The 21,866-nt window shown below is 38.2% G+C and overlaps 1 protein-coding gene across 1 annotated transcript in view; it reads left to right on the forward strand.

Moving 5' to 3' along the window:
• Window positions 1–5,613: 5,613 nt before the first annotated feature.
• The window catches only part of kcnq1.1 (potassium voltage-gated channel, KQT-like subfamily, member 1.1), a 43,770-nt gene continuing 27,517 nt past the window's right edge, over window positions 5,614–21,866 (forward strand). The window contains exons 1-3 of the mRNA XM_053342345.1: window positions 5,614–6,234; window positions 14,643–14,733; window positions 21,266–21,392. Of these exons, the coding sequence (XP_053198320.1) occupies window positions 5,873–6,234; window positions 14,643–14,733; window positions 21,266–21,392 (580 nt within the window). The 5' untranslated portion in view covers window positions 5,614–5,872. The remainder of the gene's footprint in view (window positions 6,235–14,642; window positions 14,734–21,265; window positions 21,393–21,866) is intronic.

The following is a 21,866-nucleotide window of genomic DNA, read 5'->3' on the forward strand; positions in this document are numbered from 1 at the left end:
TGATATTAAAAAAAACAAAAACAGAAGGACATTCTCGGGGGGGGGGGGGGGGGGGTTGTTTTTCTGTTATAGGTGCTTTCTACACATCAGTCAGGTTTTATACAAGAAACAAAGATGACTCTGATTTTACCAATAAGGGGATGTACAGGGTACGAAAAACAGTGCTTTTTTTCAAGTATATTTTTTGGGGCTTTTTGCCTTTAATGTACAGGCAAGTGGAGAAAGACAGGAAACTGGAGGAAGAGAGGGGGGAATGACATGCAGGATAGGACCACTCGGTGCAGGATTCGTACCGGGGTTGCCTGTAGCGAGGAATGTAGCCTCAAGACATGGGGCTTCTGCACTGAGCTATGCTCAACCCTGAAAATTGTGCTTAAGGTCAAAACAGAACATAACCATGGTGATTGAAAAACAAGTAAACAGATGAGAACTCTTCATTTTTTTAAATTGTTGTTATTGTTTGTTCTAGTTACTCCTTTTCTCCCTATGGAAAATTTTAGAGTTTGAACTTTAAATTTAAACAAGGGGAGAGATATGAGAAAATGTACAAGACACACTGTGAAAAGGAAAATGAAACAGAATGGAGGACATAATGGGAGGGAAATGTAGTTTTAAATCACAATAATACAACTATAGCAGTGGAGTGTTTTTTTATTTTCCTAACATTTTGTTCCTGCTTCTTACGTGTATATATACACGTTGTAGAGGGTAGATTTATTGTAGTGAGAGCACAATTTGAAAAATGTAATATGCTTTTGTTGAACATTTATGTTCCGTCTAAAGGGGCTGAAACAAAGGGTTTTACTGTATATAATGTGGACCCAGTTGACAGACTTTAAACCAGAAGATTTTTTATTTGTTTGTGGTGATTTAAATTCCACAGAGAATAGCAGTTTAGACAGGAATCGTAATGAACCCCATCCAGCTTCCCAGTGCTCTACAACAGCTTGTACACACACACGGATTAGTAGATGTGTGGAGGAGGTTTCATGTGAATGAGCGCCAGTATACATGGTCTCATTGTAGGAATATTGTTATCTCTTTAGCTTGACATTTTTTTTATTGTTTTAAACATCCTTTTTATGTTTTTTTAACATGTGTAAAATATTACTCATTGGTTTTATAGATTTTTCACTCATGATGTGCAATGTTTTCACAGAAAAAAATACTGGCGTTTTAATTCAGCTTTGCTCCATCAGAAGAAACTTTAGAGGTGCTTTTAGCCATTTTTGGAAAATATTTAAGAGTAGGAGAAATTCATTTTTGGAAGCCACTAAAGGCAAGGTTGTTTTGACCCAGATTTAGTCCTATTTCTTATTTTAGTGTTGAGTTATTTACCCAAACTAAAGCTCTTTATTTTAAACCAGAGTGAAAGGCAACACCCCACACTTAGATTTTGGAAGGTCCTGGCTCCAAATAGAAAAGATGGTGCCAACCATAAGCTGCTGCAACTCTAGGCTTCAAACTCTAGGCTGCAAACTAATGTGTAATGTCACACCTCGCTACATTCATCTTTATATGCAGTTTATGGTTGGTAGAGAGGTTTACTATTTTTGGTTTCACCATCACCATTTAAAGTGACTTATTTATTTGTCCCGTTGACTTCATTTCCATTTATGACAAAGTTGCAGTAGTTGCACTTAACATTTTTCACAAAGTCCAAAAATTGAATTTACAATATTTCTGTAAGTCAACTTACAACAAAGAAGGGTGATACCGCTCTTTATTCTACAACCAATGCAAGTCACAATGGCTATGCAATATGGGAGCATGAATAGCTTTTTTATACTTTCAACATAAGTCAATGATAGTTGACTCTTTGTTATACAGGCTGCAGTGTATTTCAGCCTCAATTATCTGCATGCCGAATAAAGGTTGCAAAGAATACACCGATTGTGTTGCTCGTATTCAGGCAAAAGCGGGACCCATTTCTCAGGCTGCATTCAAAAGAAGCCTTTGGAAGGGGACAGCCTTGTCATATTTGGTCTAGAAACACAGACTTCAAAGGATGCAGCCCCTGAATTGGGCCACAGTGAATATGTGTACAACAGCATCGACTCAGTGACGCACATGCTGGAGACTCTTCATCACTATTAATTGGGTTATATCACGCAATGCAAAACCCTCACCCATCTTTACACATTATGTGCCGTGGCTTGATTAGCCATGTCTTAACATGAATAGGCTTAGTCACTGATAATTTGTTTATAAGGCCATCGAGCGATGGGTCGCGTTCCCTTTATGCGTTTATATACTCATAAGATACTCATAAATATGGAGGACAATACAGTCTGAGATCCCATGACTAATTTCTACTGACTGGCCTGAACACTTGGACAGAGCGTGCATGGAGAGGCTGTCTGTGGAGTACCCTGCAGAAACATTTCAACCATATGTAACTTCCTATGAATTCAAAGCATTTATGACAAGGAAGATGAATCTACTGAAAGCTGTTGGTATTTCTATTGTAAAATTTAGCATTCTGTCTATGTTTCTCCTCTCCTTCTCATTGTTTCTCTTTCTCATTGGCTTCCATTTTCTTTGATTTGTGGGCATAAATTAATTATTATGGAATGGTAGTTTGTTTCTCCCTGGAACTAAATTATAAGTTGCTGCTGTGTCAGCTAGGCCTTGCAAAAAAAGAATCCCTTAATCTCATCTGGATCAGCCTGGGTAAATAACAGTTCATAAAAAAAAACTTCCTGCTCCAAAACATTATGCCCTTGTGGAGGGGCGATGAGAAGCACAGGAGCTCCCAACTTTTCTCCACTTTATTGCAATGAATGACACCAGACTCCAATGGCTTTCTGACTGCCCTCTGGTGTCAACTTCAATAGAGGAAGTTCTCCTCTACAAGTGAAAGTCAGTTTTGCAAATTGCTTGTTGGATATGGGTTAATATGCATAATATTATTCGCCTCATGGGGGAATGAGTTAAGGATGATGCAACGTGAATGTTATAGGTGATGTGTGGAGAGGAGAGTAGAGCTGTCAAACAGAGATATTGTTAAAACGTGTCCTGGGTGAAAAAAGGTGAACGACAGCACAGCTTTGGTTTGATTTGAGAAGTCTTACCAGTGCAGTTTTCTTCTTGTTATAGGTAATTGTAATTTTCAAACTTTTTCTACTTTCCTTTCATCTATTTTGCTGGCAAAGGGATGCAATTAATGATTATGTTCATTATCTATAAATGTACTCATTATTTTCTTTATTTCATTTTTTATTTGTTTGGTCTATAACATGTTAGAAAATAGTAAAAATGCCAGATGCCAGAAGTTGATATACAGTATTAAAGAACCTGTTTTGGTCATTTGATTTGGATTTGGAGGACTTGTCCTGTTTAACCAACAGTTCTAACTTCCATCATAGAAGAACACCAACACATCTTCACATTTTAAAACATTTAATGCAATAAATGTTTTTTTTGCTTTTTTATACTAAATAATAATACATTTTACTTATAACGCGTTTTTACAAGTGCTCAAAGACGCTTTACAGAGGACACAAAAAATATAGAACGAAGTGGAGTAAACAATGTAGAAGGTTAAAAAAAGACATAAAATGGAAAGAGGATAAAAGAACAGTTTACAGGTTAAAAGCCAGTTTAAAAAGGTGTGTTTTTAGGAGTGATTTGAAGGTATGGGGGTCTGTACAGTCTCTGATGGGTTTGGGGAGTGAATTCCAGAGGGTGGGGGCGGCAGCGGAGAAGGCTCTGTCCCCCCAAGTTTTGAAAAAATGGTCACTAATTATTCTACATTGCAGTTCACTAATCATAATTTTAAAAAAAATCTTGTTTTCAAAAAATATTGAATTTCCCTCACACAATCAGATGAGGGAACGTGGTTGACCTTCAACATGCAGCAATAACTGCCCTTTCTTTACTAATAACCAAAATGGTAATGTAGTGACTGGCCTCTAACAGCAACAACCAGTCGGAGTTGCGTTTAATACCAACCTGGCAACAGAAGCTGTCATCACGTGGATGCCACTTGACTCTTATTGAAATCTACTGCGGCTGACTTGTTTCCACCTCCTTGGACTAGCTTGGCCAAGGTCACTGCAAAGAAAAAAAAAATCCAAAGGGTAACCTTGTCAAACTAAGCTGCATGTGTCCCCAGAGTTTCTTTGGATTACACTGACACCAGGGTTACTTTCAATATGTACTAACTCACACATGAGTCAAGGAACATGCAAAACAAGCCTGAAATATCAAGCTGAAACATGTTCTATTGTTCCAGGTATGCAAAAATGCAAATATACTAGATGTATATTTTATCATGCATAGGTGAGTTTCTATTGTTTTTTATTTTGAGCAGTACATAAGACATGGAAGTAAGAGATAGGAAACATTTTAGGTGAAAAAACAGCTTAGAAAGATCAAACCTGTGCACACATTGTCAAGGTTAGTTAACCATGTTGCAACATCTGAAATCATATTTACAGTCTTAGCAGTTGCACCTCTTAGTATTGTTTGTGACAGATATGTAAAAGGAAATTGGAGATGGTTCCCGAACATGCCAGAGAAGTTCACTCTGTGAAGTGACTTAACTTCCAACTTACTTCCAGCTGACAGTTTGACTCAGAAAATGACTCAGTCTGTGTGTCATCTCAAACAATGGGAGGCTATTCAGACATCTGCACTAATGAATCCTGCCATTAAACTCTTTCCCCCCAGAGATTTATCATTTTTAAATAAAAAAATAATTAAAAAAAAAAATTGAAAATGATATATGTCAAAATATATAATAGAAGAATAAAAAGTTTGATACATGTGCATATCTCCAACACTAGTATACAAAATGTCCTTTCTGACCACAAAGCCTGTCTGAATCTGTCACTGCAAACAGCCACATCAACAAATGAAAATGACTCTTTCACATTACATACAACTATGACAAATATGCCTTTTGACCCCAAACGTATTCACTCTCTCTAACACACACAAAAACACTCATACACTCACACTCATATATATTGTTGCATAGCGTGGCTACAAATCAAAAGCACATTTGTCATAACTGAAATTACAGATCTATTACTAATGCAAACAACAAACAACAAGCATCAGAAAACAGCAATAACTAAAATTTCAGTTTTTTATTGACACACTTGTAAATAAGTGCAAGAATAAGAGCAGACCTCTATCTTGTGTTTTGAAGTTTGGTGGTGGGGGTCACCTTTTTGATAACATTTTGGTTAGTTACTTTTAGTGTATGATTACCCAAATGCTGCAAGAGCTTTTTTTTTTTTTTTACAGTGTTGCAACACCACATAGTAGTAGGAGCTTTGGTTGCTACTTATTTGTGCATCTTAATATCTCATATAATATTTAAATTACTCAGATAATCTAACAGAGACCAAGATCTCTTTTGCAATATACTGTATATATCAACTGACATCTGAGTTGTTCAGTTTTTGCATTTTGTGTGAAGATAGTGTTGACAGAGTTGTGTTTTTTTCACACAGAGCTGAGGCTTGACTTCATCTGTTTCACATTGCTTTTTAAGCGGTTTTGCAGAACAGTACAATGTCTGAACAGCTGGCGACCCACAGTGCACCGCCTGGCGCCCACAGCTCTCCAGGCTGATAAGTGCGCTGCAAGAGGTAGGGGGAATTCATTCAGGGCTGAGACTCGCCATCTTCACAACAACCCAGAGAGCAGTAAAGTTGAATTAAAGAAACACCACCCTGGTGATCTGGAGCATTAATAACCCTGTTTATGTTGCAGTTTTTATGAGTCCTGGTGCGATCAGGCGCGCAACAGAAGGTGGGCACACATGGGCGAACATTTGTCCGTTTGAGTCAGTGACCGAAAAATAGCCTAACTGTGAAAAAAGTTAGCCAGCGACAGAAGAACAAGCCGGGGAGCCACAATGTCTTATTCCGCCCCCAGTCAGGGGAACATACGGAGGTCTTCTGGTGTGGCACGTGAAAGAAGACCACCGGATTTGGAGCTGTCAGAAACCAGGTTTAGCGAGCCTGATCCAGAAACACCTGTGGGCAACGACACGTTTTATCAACAACGAGACAAAATGCATGAGGATCCTGGAACAACCACCGAGAACCCCCAAGTTCACCTTCACCCATACTTATCTCATCCCCGGATGTCTGTGCGGATGTCGGTATACAGCACGGGGGTCCGTCCAGTCGTCACCCGCGCCTACATCCAAGGACGCGTGTATAACTTTTTGGAAAGGCCGTCTGGCTGGAAATGCTTCGTGTATCACTTCACAGTGTGAGTGTTTTTTATTTTCATAATCATCCAGATCCATGGGGTATTCAAGGGTATAATTGCAACTCTAAGATCCTAATTAAACAGGGAGTTAATTGCGCATGCAGAGCCTTGGAAGCCCACACTACAAAGAACTGTTAATCCTGTGAATTTTAGAGAGATGCTGCTCAGATATCACAGCACAACTGGGGGTCCCTCTAGGAACATTATAAGGATATTTTAGACGAACTATAGTAGATTAAAAAAATACCATAGCCCATAACTCACTACAGAAAATAGAATGGAGACAAAATCTGTTCTCTTAGGAGCACTAAAGAAATATTATACATACTTTTCATTTGGGAAAGTATTTTCCTCAGCATCGCTGAGCATTTAATTCTGTGTGCAGTCACACAGAGGTGTTTGGAGTTTGCATTCAGTGAGTTTATAACAACAGAACATTTAAAGCCTAGTCAGCCTTACAATGAACGTTTTAGTATTCTTTGTCTTTTTCTGACAGTCTGACAGGTAAGTGAAGACTACCTGGTGTTATACAAGTATAATGTAGATAATGCAGTGAGTAATGAGCATACTACTTGAAAGGACTTGGAGTCTATTATGAGGTGGATTTTATCTACTAAAGCTCCAATACCATGAAGATGTCAGATTGTTTCACCACCAAAAAAAATAAAAAATAAAAATCAATGTGACAGATCTGTCAGCTAGCTTGAAGATCTGTCGTTTTTGACAGATGAAATGTGGTTAACGGTGATAGATGTTGCCCTACCCCCTGCCAAAAGAAACATTTTGCTGTTTTTTTCCACCCACATTTATGAATCTGACAAACCTGTGGAACCAGACAGCAGTTTACAGGGAGTGGTTAAGGAATGTAGTATATGATCTTCCAGCTCACCCCCATGTGTGCTGCCTGTCCCCACTTGCTGGCACTGATAGCAGGCAGCTAAACTTGGCAGCGTGTGTGCTGTGGAGAAGGCAGCAGCCCTGTCTGGCGCTGCCACCCTGTGACCCTCCAGTGTCGGAGGGGACGCAGGGGAACGCAGCCTGTCGGAGCAGGTTAGACTCTCAGTGACTCAGAGGGAGCATTACACAGTGCAACTGAAACACAACAGAATGTCAGCCTGAATAACTGCACAATACACAATCATAGGAAAGCCAGTGGCTGCTATGATTACAGGAACATCTTAGATTTAACATCAACAATTCGAATATCATGGAAGTGTAAGCATGCATGAAGAACTGCTGTAACCTTCCTCTAATGACCACTTCATGCTGGTTCCAAGAAAACTCAGATTCCAAAAGAAATGACTAAAATGACCACAGTGTTTCTTAACATACAAAACCTGCATTATTTTGCACAACTCGTGGTATCAATAGCAAATGAAACCTCCTCTGGTGTGGTTGTGCTTGATAATTTGGAAAATACGATTAAAGAAGATGATAGAAGTGTGTTTTGAGGTTGTATTTTCTTTGATTTTAAAACTTTTTTTCATACTTTCACTAGCATGATGGTTGCTTGCTAGCTAAACCAAAAAAATACACGCCTTTACAAACCCACAGTATATCTAAACCAAACAGATGTTGATGGTGATGATAGTGTCAGGGGCGCCGGCAGGGATTTTAGGCCCCATGAAACCCCCCCCCACACACACACACTGGGCCTCACCACCAGGCACAGGCTACACCAATGATGCGCAACTGCTGTAGCCACACCTCCAGAACCCAAGAGTCCCATTCAAAACTTTAAATTACTCTACCTGTGCATGTTTGCAACTCTTTTGTAGTCCAATACTAACTGTCAGTACAATATTTACTGACACTCAGCTGTGAAAATATAACACTGTAGACATGAATGCAATATTCTGCTTAATTCACTATTTGATGCAAGCTGATAACCTTAATAAGTAATGTGATTTAATGTCTTTTACACTCTAAATGTAATCTTAATTGTAAAATTCTTAATTTGAAAACCCTGTTAATATGAATGAATAACATAAAATAAACTTAAATATAAATTAACCTCCTCAATTAAAATAAATTAATTATCATCTATAAAATGATTTAACAAACAAAATTGAATGAAATGAACTAAGTATACGACCAATTCTTATTACTGAAAAGGATTCAAAATTGTATTAATATAATGAAAGACTAATTATAAATTCACACAGACCCCTTTCAGTTATGTTAAGTGGTATGTCATTCAACACAATGCTGCTCATATCTTTCTCCAGTTTGCGGTAGAGCTGGTTTATCACGGGGGAACAGAGCTGCTGGGCTTGGAGATGCATCTGCTGGTCCTGGCACAAGGAGCAGAGACAACTGATTTAGTATGAATAGCTTGCTAAAAGTTATCTTGCATTGATTAAATGTCAGCTGAAAGAGGAGTGAAATGCAAGCACTCAGAATTTTCTGTGAAGACATGAGCAGTAATGTTTGTGGAGTAAAAGTAACATTCACCTGTTTCACTATGAACTAAGCTTAACTAACAGGTTCATTTCCACAACTAATGGACTAAACCCACCTTTGTATGAAAAATTAGGTGACATATCATCACCTTTTCAGTTCTCTCCCTTGTCTTTCTTTTCTTTGTTTTCCGTTTTTAGGACCCTGATCATAATTTATGAAGCTGTTGAGACATTACGGTTGTATAGCATTCCTCCTCATTCGCAATTCAGGGCTAGCAAATGCTGCACCTAGTTTGGAGGCAGGACCACTATACCATTTCATGTAAACAGAGGGGGATGTGTGTTGACTACAGAGGCTTGTTTGTTTGACCAAAACAAGAAAAATAAACTTTAAATCAGTACAATGTAAATAAAGTATAATTTTAATGTATATTAATGATGAATAATGACGGTAATGGTTAATAAAAAAGATGAACCTCTTTGGTGCCCCCTGCATGCTATTAACAAGAATTAGTAGAATTAGATTCTGCTAAAAAAAAAATAATAATAATTACCTTTATTAAGAATGGGTGTTTTTGTCAATTCTTATGTGGAATACCAATATTTATTAATTTCCTGTTTACTAAAATATCTGCACATGGTAACAATGGTGTGGTTATTGTAAATTTAGGGGAAAATCAGTCAATCAATCAGAACATTATGTACTCTACTGTACAATGAAATTAGCTCCCTTGTGGCTGCCATAATTAGATAACAACACATCCTCATAATTAAATGACCACATGGGGCAATTATTCCATGCACTTCAGAATGACTAATAGGAGCGTTTTCTAATCTGCTACCTCTATCAATGTTTTCCAAAACCAAATCCAATTAGAAATCACTGTTAAAAAACAATTATATTTTATGATGTGACAACACTGTTGTTACGGTCTGGTTAGGCTTAGGCACCAAAACCACTTGCTTAGGGTTAGAGGAAGATTATGGTTTGGGTTCAAGTGATCACATGAAACATAGTGTGGATTGAAGTTACCATGCACTATTTTAAAATTATGCAACTTTCATCATCATGTCAACTGTAAACATCATGACACATTCAATTTTGGCCATCATCTATCTAGCCATCACCTAACCCCCCATTTCATGTAATGGATTTTTTTTTTCCGGTTGAATTTTCAAGATAGATAGATAAATAGATAGAGAGATAGAGAAATAGATAGATAGATAGATTATTTTGAATGGTTAAGACATCAAGTCAAGGTTGGACAAATAAATACACAAAACAAATGATGATGGCCAGGTCTCCTGCATGGAAATCTGATGTTTTAAAAGGCCCATCTACGACTCCAATCAAAAACACTTTCTATATATAGGGCCCACTATCCCCTGCATTGGCACTGGATGTTGGCACCGGATGTAAATGAAAAAAAAGCATCTCAGGACACTGACCTGCACTGTATTCACAGTCTGTGTATGTTTAGTTTTAAGCATAGAATATACAGTGTTCATTAATTGTATCACTGGTCTTTCCAAATCTGAAGAAAGACAATACTCTCCAAATTTGTCTCTATTCAACAATACAGTCAGGCGCTTGTTGCAAGAGCATGTCGTTGGGATATTTAACTATCCAGCCGCTTTTCGGGGTCAGTGTGGTACCTTGTTTTGCAAGTGTTTGAGAGGGAGAAAAGCAGTTAAGAACAAGCATGGCCTTATCACTGACCCAGAACTAGAACGTCAGCGTGACCAAAGTCCTTATCAGAAATACCCTTGTGTGTGTGTGTGTGTGTGTGTGTGTGTGTGTGTGTGCGTGTGAGTGTGTTTGCACATGCATATGTATGTCCATTCGTGTGTATGTGTGCTTACAGGCGAGTCAGGTCTATTATGGTAGAAGAAAGACACGCTGCACTTCTCTAAAAAGGAAAATGATACATCTTTAGCTTTACACTATTAATAAAGTGTATCCCTTGCTTTTTAGATAATCATTTTAGAAAGACAGAGCATTTATCAATGTTTCATGTCAATGCCCCCCCCCCCCCCACATACACACACACACACACACACACACACCCACCCCCAAACACATTTCCTTGATGTTTGTCTGCTACAGTCAAACAGTAAATGCAGTATTTGGGTCTGGAGCAGCATGGATCCACCCCACATGCTGGTTGTAGATGAGTCTGCCAGGAGAGTTCAGATAAATCAGAAAGTGTTGTTTCAGACTGAGCTCCATTAAACTGAACGAGACAGTCTGTCTAACAGTATCAAGCTGGAGGAAATAAATTCAGACACAATTTTGAATGATTTAACATACAAGCTAAGCAACCGTGTATTGTTTTTTTTTTTGTTTTTTTTTCAGTTTGAGCAACATCTTCGACTATAGCTGTTTGTACCCTGTCCTATATTTAAGTAAGTGGGGGAAAAGGAATCTGTGCTTTTATGAAAAAAACAGTCTTAGACAATCAATTCACTGCTCCTGCCTCAGTCACACAGCTTTCTTTCAACCTTGTTCTACAAAACTGATTGTCAATGCAGGACACTGACAAGACCTATTAAAGTGAGGAAAGTTCTCATTGGCTGTCCAGATTACAGACAAGGGATGATCAGACCTTATATCCACATTTTATTTCCTCTTGTATCACAGTATATTAATGTAAACATTGCTCGTATTGCATTTCTTTTGGTTGATTTACTTTGCAGTGTTGATTTTTCTGTCCTTCTATCACTCTAACGCACACTCCATAACAGTGATAAAAATAAAGTATGATAGTTGCTGTTGCTGTTCCAAACAGAATATTTGATGGTAACCGCCAATGACATGGTCAGCAGCATCATTACTAACTCTTATCCTGTCCCCTGCTTTGTCTCTACACTGGCTGCACAACACACTGCAAGTGAATCTGTCCATCAATAATAGATAGGAGGAATGCTTTGAGCTTTTGTTTAGAGTTCAGTTGTGTCTATGTAGCTGAGCCAATGTATTATTTTGTCTGTTCCTACACCAAGCCCATGGGTACCACAGTGACTCAGAGCCCATATTATCTATAGGCCTCAAGGTAAGGGAAGTGAAATATGATAGTGCAGTTAGTAGAGAGAGACTGACGAGTCAGATAGTCTCAGATGGATTAAAAATAAAGCTGAAGTGTATGGTCAGCATACTGAGTGTGTATATTTACTGGCATTTCCAGTGCTCTGAATTAATTTAAGATGAACTTCACTAACAAATTACAACTATTAGCATACCGGAGTGTTTGGTTGGGAAAGTTTAATATTTTTTTTCTTTTGATCCTCTTTTTATCTGTGTCTGTCACATTTGAACATAAGATATTTTAAATGACTTGCTGCCTCCCTAAACCGTGAGCTTTTTTTTTTCAATCTCTTGCCCAATATGCCCTGCTTTATTTAATAAATAAATTTGCTCCTATTTCCAGGCTGTAGATGTAATTTTGCAAAAGAGACAGGTACTGTCGACTTGTTTTGTTCTTTTAGATAGGACCAGCTGCTTTGTTAGCTGTGCTACACACCAGCCCATCTTCCCTGAGAAGGTCTCCCCTCTGTCTTTTATCTGTGTTGACGTGTGGTGTGCACGCACAGGCCTGTGTATTTGGATTCCTGGCCAGTCTTCAATAAACTCAAGCTGTAGTATGAGGTGATAAGAGTCTTCATGGTGCAAACACAGACTGGAAACTATAACTCCCTACACATAGTTTCCATCAAGTCTGCTCATATAGGAACAAGAAAGCCATTCTTAAGAGCTTAATGGTTTTCTGAACAGTACTTTAAAACTACTAGTGCTACTAAAACAACTAGATGATGGAAGAGAAAATGCTTCCACTTGTTTTAACACGACATGGAGTCGTGCAGTCCAGGCAGGCACATGTTTTTGTTTCATGCATCCTGCAGTCATGTATGTCCATGACCCGTCTTTAACAATCTGTGGTCCAAATAAAAATTTGGCACTCAACATGCACAATCCTTCTAAAATGCCCATGTCCATCAAATGTTGTGCATCTCAGGTCCTGCTATAGGGGGTGTTTGTGAGTTCAGGGTCAGTCTGTGTCAAGCTTGCTCAGATTTGCTCCAGAGCTTCACATAAGCAGAACCATAACTAGCCTAACCACCAAGCTAAAATGCTTAATGTTGCAATAAAAGGGTGAGGTTTTAACATGAGTTGTCCTGGCTCATGAAGCGCCCTGATGGCCTCAGGTTTTAAGGCGCTGACCATGTAATCGCAATGTCCTCGGTTTAAGTGTTGCTGGTGGTTTGAGTTGAGTTGCGTGTCATTCCCCATCTTTGGCTGGCCTCGTTTCCTGTCGAGTCAACACAGTTTGCAATAAAATAAGCCAAAAAGGTCCCTAAAAATACTGAAAGATTCTTACTTTTTTTTTTTTTAGCAATGCCAGTTATGTCCATACAGTATTTTGTTTGGTTAATATTCAATTTAATAATATACATTTTTACCTTATATTAAGAACTCTAAAACAAAAAGTTTTAAATTTGCATAATTCTAACCCTTCATAGCTACACATATCAACACATACAAACATATGTGGATGCCTACAAAACACAGAAAAATAATCATATTTGATTCAGTTAACTACATTCTTGTTTGCGTTAGGACTTCTGTCACTGTCCCAAGTTTTTAAATATCGGCAATGCAATTAGCTTTTAAAGAGTTAGCTTTCTGTGCTTCCTTGTTTGGTGGTAGCAATCACTGGAATATGTCATTATTTTCTGATAAAACTAATAAACTCAGATAGTTAATTCAGAAAGCATGCCTTTCACTACTATAATCCCCTGCCAACTGAATGAAAAGTTGATCAGTTCGTCCTTGCCTCAGCGCCAGCCTTTCCTCAGAGTTTCAATCAATTTTTTTCTTACTTCCCTGGCCTAGCCTGCTAACAGACAAACACGATCAGATTGAATGGGGTGAAAGGATAACCTCATCTTCATCTCTGGTGGTGAAGGCAATGATGCAATGAAAGAAAAAGAAAAAAAAACAGGAACTGGGCGGACTGACGCACATGTTAGCAAGGTCAAGAGTTTGAGAATGGCTCATCACCTACGTGTTTTGCCATCAGAGCTCCACTACCATCAAATTTCCCCACTTGTTTTTTACAGTATAAACAGCAGTGAACAATAATCACTAAAATTGTTAGTTATTTAAAACTTTGTTTTGAGTATGAACTGTTCTCTTTTCAAATAACAAAAAGCACAGTTGTGTAAAGATTCCTGGTGTTCTTCAAAATTATAATTTGCTTGATAGTTTAAGTCAAAACCTCAGGAGTAAGAAAAGGTCATGTAAGTCAAAGTTATTATTTCTGATATAGTGTCATAGCAGCTTGAAGTCTTATCTCAAAGAAATAAAATATCTTTATCTTAAGCTAGCTGAGGAGTTACAGACGCATTATTGTTGCTGCAGCTGAAACACTTGTGACCTTGAGGGGGAATAAGGAGAATGTTAGAAAGCAATTCAGTGTTTGTTGATACTGTGTGCGTGTGTGTGCATGTGTGTGTGTGTGTGGTCCTCAGACATTTGTACGAACCTGTGCGCTCATTATTTGACAAGTTTATCATTTGCCTTGCATGCGTATGGTAGAGTTCAAAAGGTTTCACAGTACTTCCTCTGGAGGGCTGTCCTTGAATGTTTGCTCAGATTGAGTCAGATACTTTTCATGACAAAAATATCAAGTAATGTTATGCTGTTTAAAAAACTTTATTTGGAAAGTTTATCCGAAGCTCACATTTGAATCAGGCACCAAACTTTGAATGATGTTTTGCTGTGTAAACCAAAGTATTTACAGTATGTTGACATAAATATGACATGGAGTGATGAAAAGTGTTGACTTGTGTGTCTTGACTGATGACGAACTTATGTAAAGTTTTGATTTGAGGAAAATTAAGTCAATTATTAAACAAAATAAAATGAATAGATACTAGACAATAAGAATGAGCACAACCATAAAACTTTAATTAAGACAACAGTATAATCTGCTTTGTTTCCTACAGGTTCCTCATAGTACTTGCCTGTCTGATCCTCAGCGTCCTCTCTACCATCGACGAGTATCAGGCCCTGGCTCACGAAACTCTCTTCTGGGTGGTGAGTGTGAAATTTATATACAACAGATTAACCATAAAACACTGTTGTCTTTACATTGTCTGTCAGATTTGGTCTACCTCTAAGGGAGGTTACATAATTACTTTACATTATTTTAGCACTGACTGAACCATCCCAAACTTCAGATACCCCTTTTCCACCGAGCTGCAGCTGGTGCTGGTTCGGAGCCAGATCCTGACTAAGCACTGGTTCTTTGCTTTTCCACCGCCAAAGCTCCAGCCCGGAGCCTCAGGGTGCCAGAGCAAACACCAACTATTTGCTGGTCTAAAGCAAGGACCGATTACATCAGCGGACTGGGGGCGGGGCTAACGTTTATTAGCCGGCTACCGGGGCTAACGTTTATTAGCAGACTAGTGGGGTTAACGTTCATTAGCTAACTAGCGTGGTATTTATAGAGGGTTAAAGATTTGTTGATTAAAAGTACTATTTTTATCATTCTTTTTGCCAGTGCTGTCGTCGTCTTCTTCTTCTTCTTCTTCGTTTTCCGGCAAGCTAGATGCCTTGCGCCATGTTACTGCCTCTCAGTGGTAATCACGTGGCTCCTTGCCGGTGGAAAAGCAACAGGTTCATAAGAGGTGCTTGGATTAGCACCAACTGAGCACTGGCTCTAGCACTAGCTCCGAACCAGCACTGGCTCCAGCTCGGTGTAAAAGGGGTAATTGTGAAGAGTTGGGCTTTGGGTCTGATGAGTGGAGGTGATTTTGCAAGCTCAAAACAAGACACTTCGAAGCCCCAGTCCAACCAAAAAGCACCACTGCAAGAATAATTTGAGCATCCTCATAAAAAGTAGTGACAACTTGTTGGGCTAGCTAATTGTAGTAGTAGCAAACTACTCAATAAGTTAACACAATTCATTCAAGAGATGCATTTGTATTAACTGCTCTCTCATGGATGACTGCAATCCATGCCACATATTGTTTGTGGGACAATTTTTATTCTGACAATATATTTTTTTTAAATTGATGGCATGACACAAGAAGTATGATAGATTTCTCCTTTTTGGACTCTGGGTGTCGATTCTCTCAAAGGTCAACACTGCCAAGAGGGTTTGAATCGGTCAACAATCAAAATGCACATATATTTGCTTCATTTGCGAGTGGTGAGTCTATTGAATGAATATGAATGGATTTTGCTCAGAAATGTTCCTGTTTTAAATTCAGGGATGTTAGAGTTGAAGAAGGCTAAATGATTTCTTCCAGTGTGTTGGATTTGGTCAGGCCCAGTGTGACTGTGCTGTGAGAGTTATCCAGGCAACAGCTAAGTGAAGTTTATCTCAATAAATAGAAAATTGCTTTTAACCTTTCCAACAGTATATATATTGCCAACTCCTATGTAGTCTTGAAATGTCACTTTAGAATATATTAATGTGTCCAGAGTGTGTCTCTGTGAAGCACTACAACAGTCTAAAATAGGCTTACATTCCAGCCAGTCCCTATTTGACATTTTACCTGGGAACAGCTCAACAGATGACAGTAGTGAATACCATCTTCCACCTCAATTAGCATATCAAATATCTGAATTTCTGCAAGACCTGTGGTATATTCCCATAAAGATTATATGGATTACAGTTTCTGTGCTCTAAACCTGTTACTGATACAGATGGATTAAAGGCACAGTGTGGAGTTTTTGACCACCAGAGATGCTGTGTCTCATGTTGTACCAGCACACACACACATGAGATAGGACAAACATGCGTAAACACGAAAGTGATGCAATTCATTTTCTGCTGCCTGCAGTGCAATAGTGTGAGTGTGTGGTGTTTTAGAGAGAATACATTTACAAAATAACTCATCTGCATTCTGTTATAAACATTAACATAAGATACAATTTGAACATATAATTAAGTAACACTACATTTGTGCCAATAAGACAAATTCATCTCCAACATTAAATGCTTTACTCATGTTGCAAACATCTATTCAGTTTCTAGGCAGGCTTTCATGTGAAACTACCTCATGTGTAATGCATAACAAGACAAATTTGCTCCTCTACCAAATAAAAATAATGCAATTTCACACACACATCATCTGTATCTACGGTTGAAACAGTACGCTTCCTAGCTATTCTATGAGGTAGGATGCTTTCCACATGTTGGTTATGCCTAAAAGATTCACTGAATGTTGTTGGGGGAGAAATATTAAATGTGTGTATCAGAAAACACCACAGTGTATCTTTAATGATCCTGATCACTGGTCCATGAAGCACATGTGTCTGAAAGATGCAAGTAGATTGATTAAACTTTTGAAGAATCTCAGAAAGATGTGCAATTTTTTTTCTCTATGGCAGCACATTTACATTGTAGATTCAGTCTGTAGCCTTTTCTCCCTCTGCTGTATCTGTTTAGCACATTTGTCTTGTCTGTTTTTGTTGGCTGGCATTTGGATGCAGGCTTGATTCTGATATATGAAGGAGTTAAGAGGGGGGTTTGGTCCAATTTCATGTCAAAGAACTAATTTAAATAGATTAAAAAAATGATAACAATGCTCATGAAATATAAACAGGATAATAACTCGACATTGAGCAATTACAAAGTTATTTGAGGTGACTCATACACTGGATATCGTTTATTAAATCATGGAATAAATTTGACAATAAACAAATAAGCTTAATTAGTTTATATCACAGTTTTTACAGTGTTTGTTTAATTTTAAATATGTTGCTGGTGCTGCAATGATAAGCAGCATGAATGTGAAGATGTTGTGCTTAAACAACAATCATCAACCCTCAGTTTATGTTGTGTTGAAAAGCAATTTCATGAGTAGATTGACCTAACTGCTGCCTCACAAAAAACAATTTAGGAACACTTACTTTAGAACTACACAGCCTTTTTTTCTATAAACAATTTCAGGGTGTCCCGCTGGCCCAAGAGGGCGAAGGCGCCACCTCTAACAATCAATAGGAAATGGGATAAACTTAACCCTGAGATACCCGCTGTTGAGCAAAGGCACTGTTTGGGTGATGTGTGAATCACTCAAGCTCAGACAAAAGAAAAGGATAAATAAGTACTTGAGGATTTTCTAGGAGGAGGACTGAAGCATGCCACATGTGACAAGTTCACCTTGGCCTGACGATAATGGGATGAAATGGTCATGGTGCCTCATGAGCTGGCACATCAGAATCTCAAATCCTCCAGGTTCATTGTTGCATCCACAGAGATTCTGTTGGTGCTAGGGGCTTCAGCATATGACTCAAAACAATTAAAAAGAAAAGCATGAATTGTGTTGAGAAATACCACAAAATCATAAAATATACATTTCATGGCAAAATATTTTTCTGCCTTAAGTTCACCCTCTGGAGATACTTAATCTTCTTATTATTCGCTTCTACACAGATAATGAATAATTAATATTTGCTCTGCTACTAAACCTTCCAAAATCTCAAACATTAATCTTTTCCGTCCTCCATCCCAAAGGGACTATTTTGTACTTTGTGCTTTCCAGTTTTGAGATTTGCTCTGACCCTGCCACTCTTTCTTTCTCTCCTCCCCCACCACAGAAGCATCTTCGTTGTCTTGTTTCTTTCTTCCTGCACACTCAAGGTTAACAGAGACCACTCTGTTCTTTACTTGGAGATGCAGCACAGGCTGACAGTGTTTTTGGTCAGATGCTTGGCAGTTTGCCCAAAGGATTCACATTCTCAAAAGAATTTGGTTGTTTTTTGGATTCCAAGGTTTTACTACATCTCATTACATTTTTGGTCTCTGAAAACAAACCCTGGCAACATAGCAGGTTTTTCCTTGGAGTCAAAGACCATCAAATCTTTCTTGGAAGGAAGGAGGATGAATGAGGTTTAGTGAAAATAAAACATGAGAGGGGTTAAGATTGAAGGGAGGAATGAAATTAGGGTTGAGCATTAGGAGATGAACACACAGGATTGATGATGGGGTGTAGGACAGAAAGTGTTGTGGGGAAGAATCCAAGTAGTGTGACTCAGTGTGTCAAATGACTAAATGAATTACCCTAGTTTTATTGTCCCTCTTGTGGTTCCTGTAAGGAGGTGAGAAAGCATAAAGGAGGATGGGGGGGTGTCCACCTACATAGTTAGATGCAGAAAGTTGGATGAGAATTATGTGTGGTCTGTGCTCCTGATCCCAATTCATTCATTTATAAACTATGACCTGAGTGATGTTTCATGCAGCGAGATTACAAGTCACAGTAAGATAGGCTTACTTCAATAAATCAGGCTTATTTTCAGGGAATATTTGAAGCTTTTTTAAAGGTGGTTTACATAATTAAGCCTGACGTAAGTTACCATGGAAACCTCTCCCTCCAGACTACCCTGGTCCTGGTCAAGCTAGTTTTAGGCTTACTGAGAATCGACATCAAAAGCGAGACGTGAGCAGCATGTAAGCACTATTGAAGCATTCCATCCGTTTCATCCACACCGACTCCGATCTCCATTCGGCTGTCACTGTCCACAGGACCAGCTGTCCTATCAGCAGCATGTACTGTAGCTCCTGGAGCTGCCTTCACCAGGCCGACTGGCATCAGAAATGTTTTCCTAGGTAGTTTTAACACAGGGTCCACTTCACTGGCTCGTTGTGGAGATTTTATTGTGTTCCATTGTTTTGGTTGTCATGGTATTGTAATTCAAAATGTACAAACTATCCATTAGAGATCTTTTAATTCTTTCTTCAATACATGTCGTATGCAGTTTATTCTTGATCATTGAAACAGCAGTTTAACAACAACTCTTACCTCAAGGTCCACTTACTGTCTATTTGAAGAGCTCTAGACCATATCACATGGCTCTTTGTTTCCAAGGTCATAATGAACTATCGAACTCACCCTTTCTACAGTTCAACATCACCAGTTTGATAATCATGACTAACAAAACTAAGAAAGAAGATCATGTTAAAAATCAGAGGGAACCATCAAACTTATTAAAAAAAACTACTTTTTTAATTCCACTATATGCCTGCCCCCCACCCCCCATTCTGCTTGTTAATGGATTGCTTATTTTAATAGACCATTTGTTTCCAGCCTTGAAGTATAAATCCTCAGTGAATAAATTAATACAACATTTTACATATTAGCTTCCAGGAGCACAATTTAACATACTATTAATCCAATTTTCATTTTATAAGATGTGCTAGTTTATAATCACTTTTTAATCTTTGGCTCTGATGAAGAAAAACACCTCCTATAATTCCAAATTGAAAGCGTCTCCCACAGAACAACATGGCAAATGTCTTCTGTCTGAATCACTCAGATGGTTCTTCCCATCATTCATTGCAAAAGGATCATGTCACCATTCAAAATCTATGAAAGGCTATTGATTCATTTTCAGACAGCTTCATTTCCCAATGCTTGTCAATGATTAAGAGTCGTGTGGAGGTAATTGCATTCTCATTCACACCAGTTCATTAATTTCCACATGTTGGTGTAATTGTGTGCTGTAATTGATTTTTTTTATCCATTTGTCCTCAAGGAGCACTGGAGGAAACTTGTGCGGAATCGACATAGAGCAGCCTTAATTGAGAAGCTTTGATTGTATGAGCTTCATGTTTAGCATTGGAGACATGCTGTGGTGCTTCATTTTAGTTATTGTCTTGTAAATTAGAAAAATAATTAGGAGAATAGGAACAAGACAAAAATGAGGAAGTAATCAAGATATGGTACAGTAAATATAAAACTATCACCAGTAGTTGGTTAGCTTAGCTAGCTTAGCTTAGGAAAAAGACTGGATACAGGTGAAAACACTTACCTTGGCTCTGTCCAAAGGTAACAAAATCTGTCTTTCAGCTCCTCTAAAGCTAAAAAAAATTAACACGTGTATTTTTGCTTTAAAATAGCCAGAGTACTTCCAAGAGTCTTGTCACTAACTCCAGGAATTCACTGAGCCCAGCCAAGAAATAAGTTTTAATCATAAAACCGCAATATGTTATTTTCTGAGGATTACTCAAACAAGATGCTGCCAGGTGGATTTTGTTATCTTTGGACAGCACCAGTCAAGGTGTTTTCCCATTTTCAGTCTTTAAGCTAAGCTATGCTAACTGGCTGCTAGCTGTAGCTTAATATTCAACATGAGAATGGTCCTCATATCTAACTTTTTGCCCCCAAAAGTGTCTAAACTATTATTTTAAGTAAACACATTTACATTAACAAAATACAGATACATATCCTCAAACTGTCAGGATACATAATCACTTTTTATATCTATCAGGTCAGGTTGTGAATTAGAGAATGAATCGATGATGTGGTGAAAATTAAACAATGACAAATGGTGTATCTGAGAGTCAATAATCCTTAATGAATTTCTGTGACACAATCAGATTTGTACAGCAAGCGCACTTAAAATAAAATAGACAACAGTTGCGCAACAGTTGCCTTTATAATTCAACTATATCTGTCTTAAAGCCTACTTTGCCCAAGTCAGACCAGCTGTTCAGGTGTTGTTGCACTGAATAATCTGCAACAACATCTGATGTTTGTTTTTTTCCCCTCCACCTGTTCTTCTCCACCTGGCCTTCTCCGACATTTGTCTGTTCTCTTCCCTGCATTTTTTATAACAGGAGATCGTCCTTGTGGTGTTCTTTGGTGTGGAATATTTTGTGCGCCTCTGGGCAGCAGGTTGCCGCAGTAAATATGTTGGCATCTTGGGCCGACTACGCTTTGCCAGGAAGCCAATATCCATTATAGGTAGGAAAACCACACACACACACACACACACATGCACACAAAAAGACGCATTGCTCTCCTCCCACACACACAATATTTAAACAATGTCTATAATATCCTGAGCTTCTTCCCAACATTAGATATGATAAAATCCTGCATGAAATTATAACTGTCACTGCAATTTTTTCCCTCTGTCTTTAGCTTTTCATTCCTAAAATTGGAACCTTCAGGTGTTTTTTTTTTTTCAATATTCTGCAATGAATATTAACGATAATATTATTTATAACCTCTCTACCCGAAATTGATTTATTGAATCATTTTGTGCAATGAATGAAAAGCAATGTTCATTTGCTAATGGAGCTTCCCCCCTCCACTTTTTCATAACTGTATATCTTTCCTCCTTGACTTTTCAAATCAGATATGGAGGACAACATTTGCTCTTGTTGTAAATCATCTGCATATTAAACCATTGCTTATGACTGATGACTCTCATTC

This window comes from Scomber japonicus, chromosome 1 (genome assembly GCF_027409825.1).
Source record: "Scomber japonicus isolate fScoJap1 chromosome 1, fScoJap1.pri, whole genome shotgun sequence".
NCBI classification, from domain to species: Eukaryota; Metazoa; Chordata; class Actinopteri; order Scombriformes; family Scombridae; genus Scomber; species Scomber japonicus.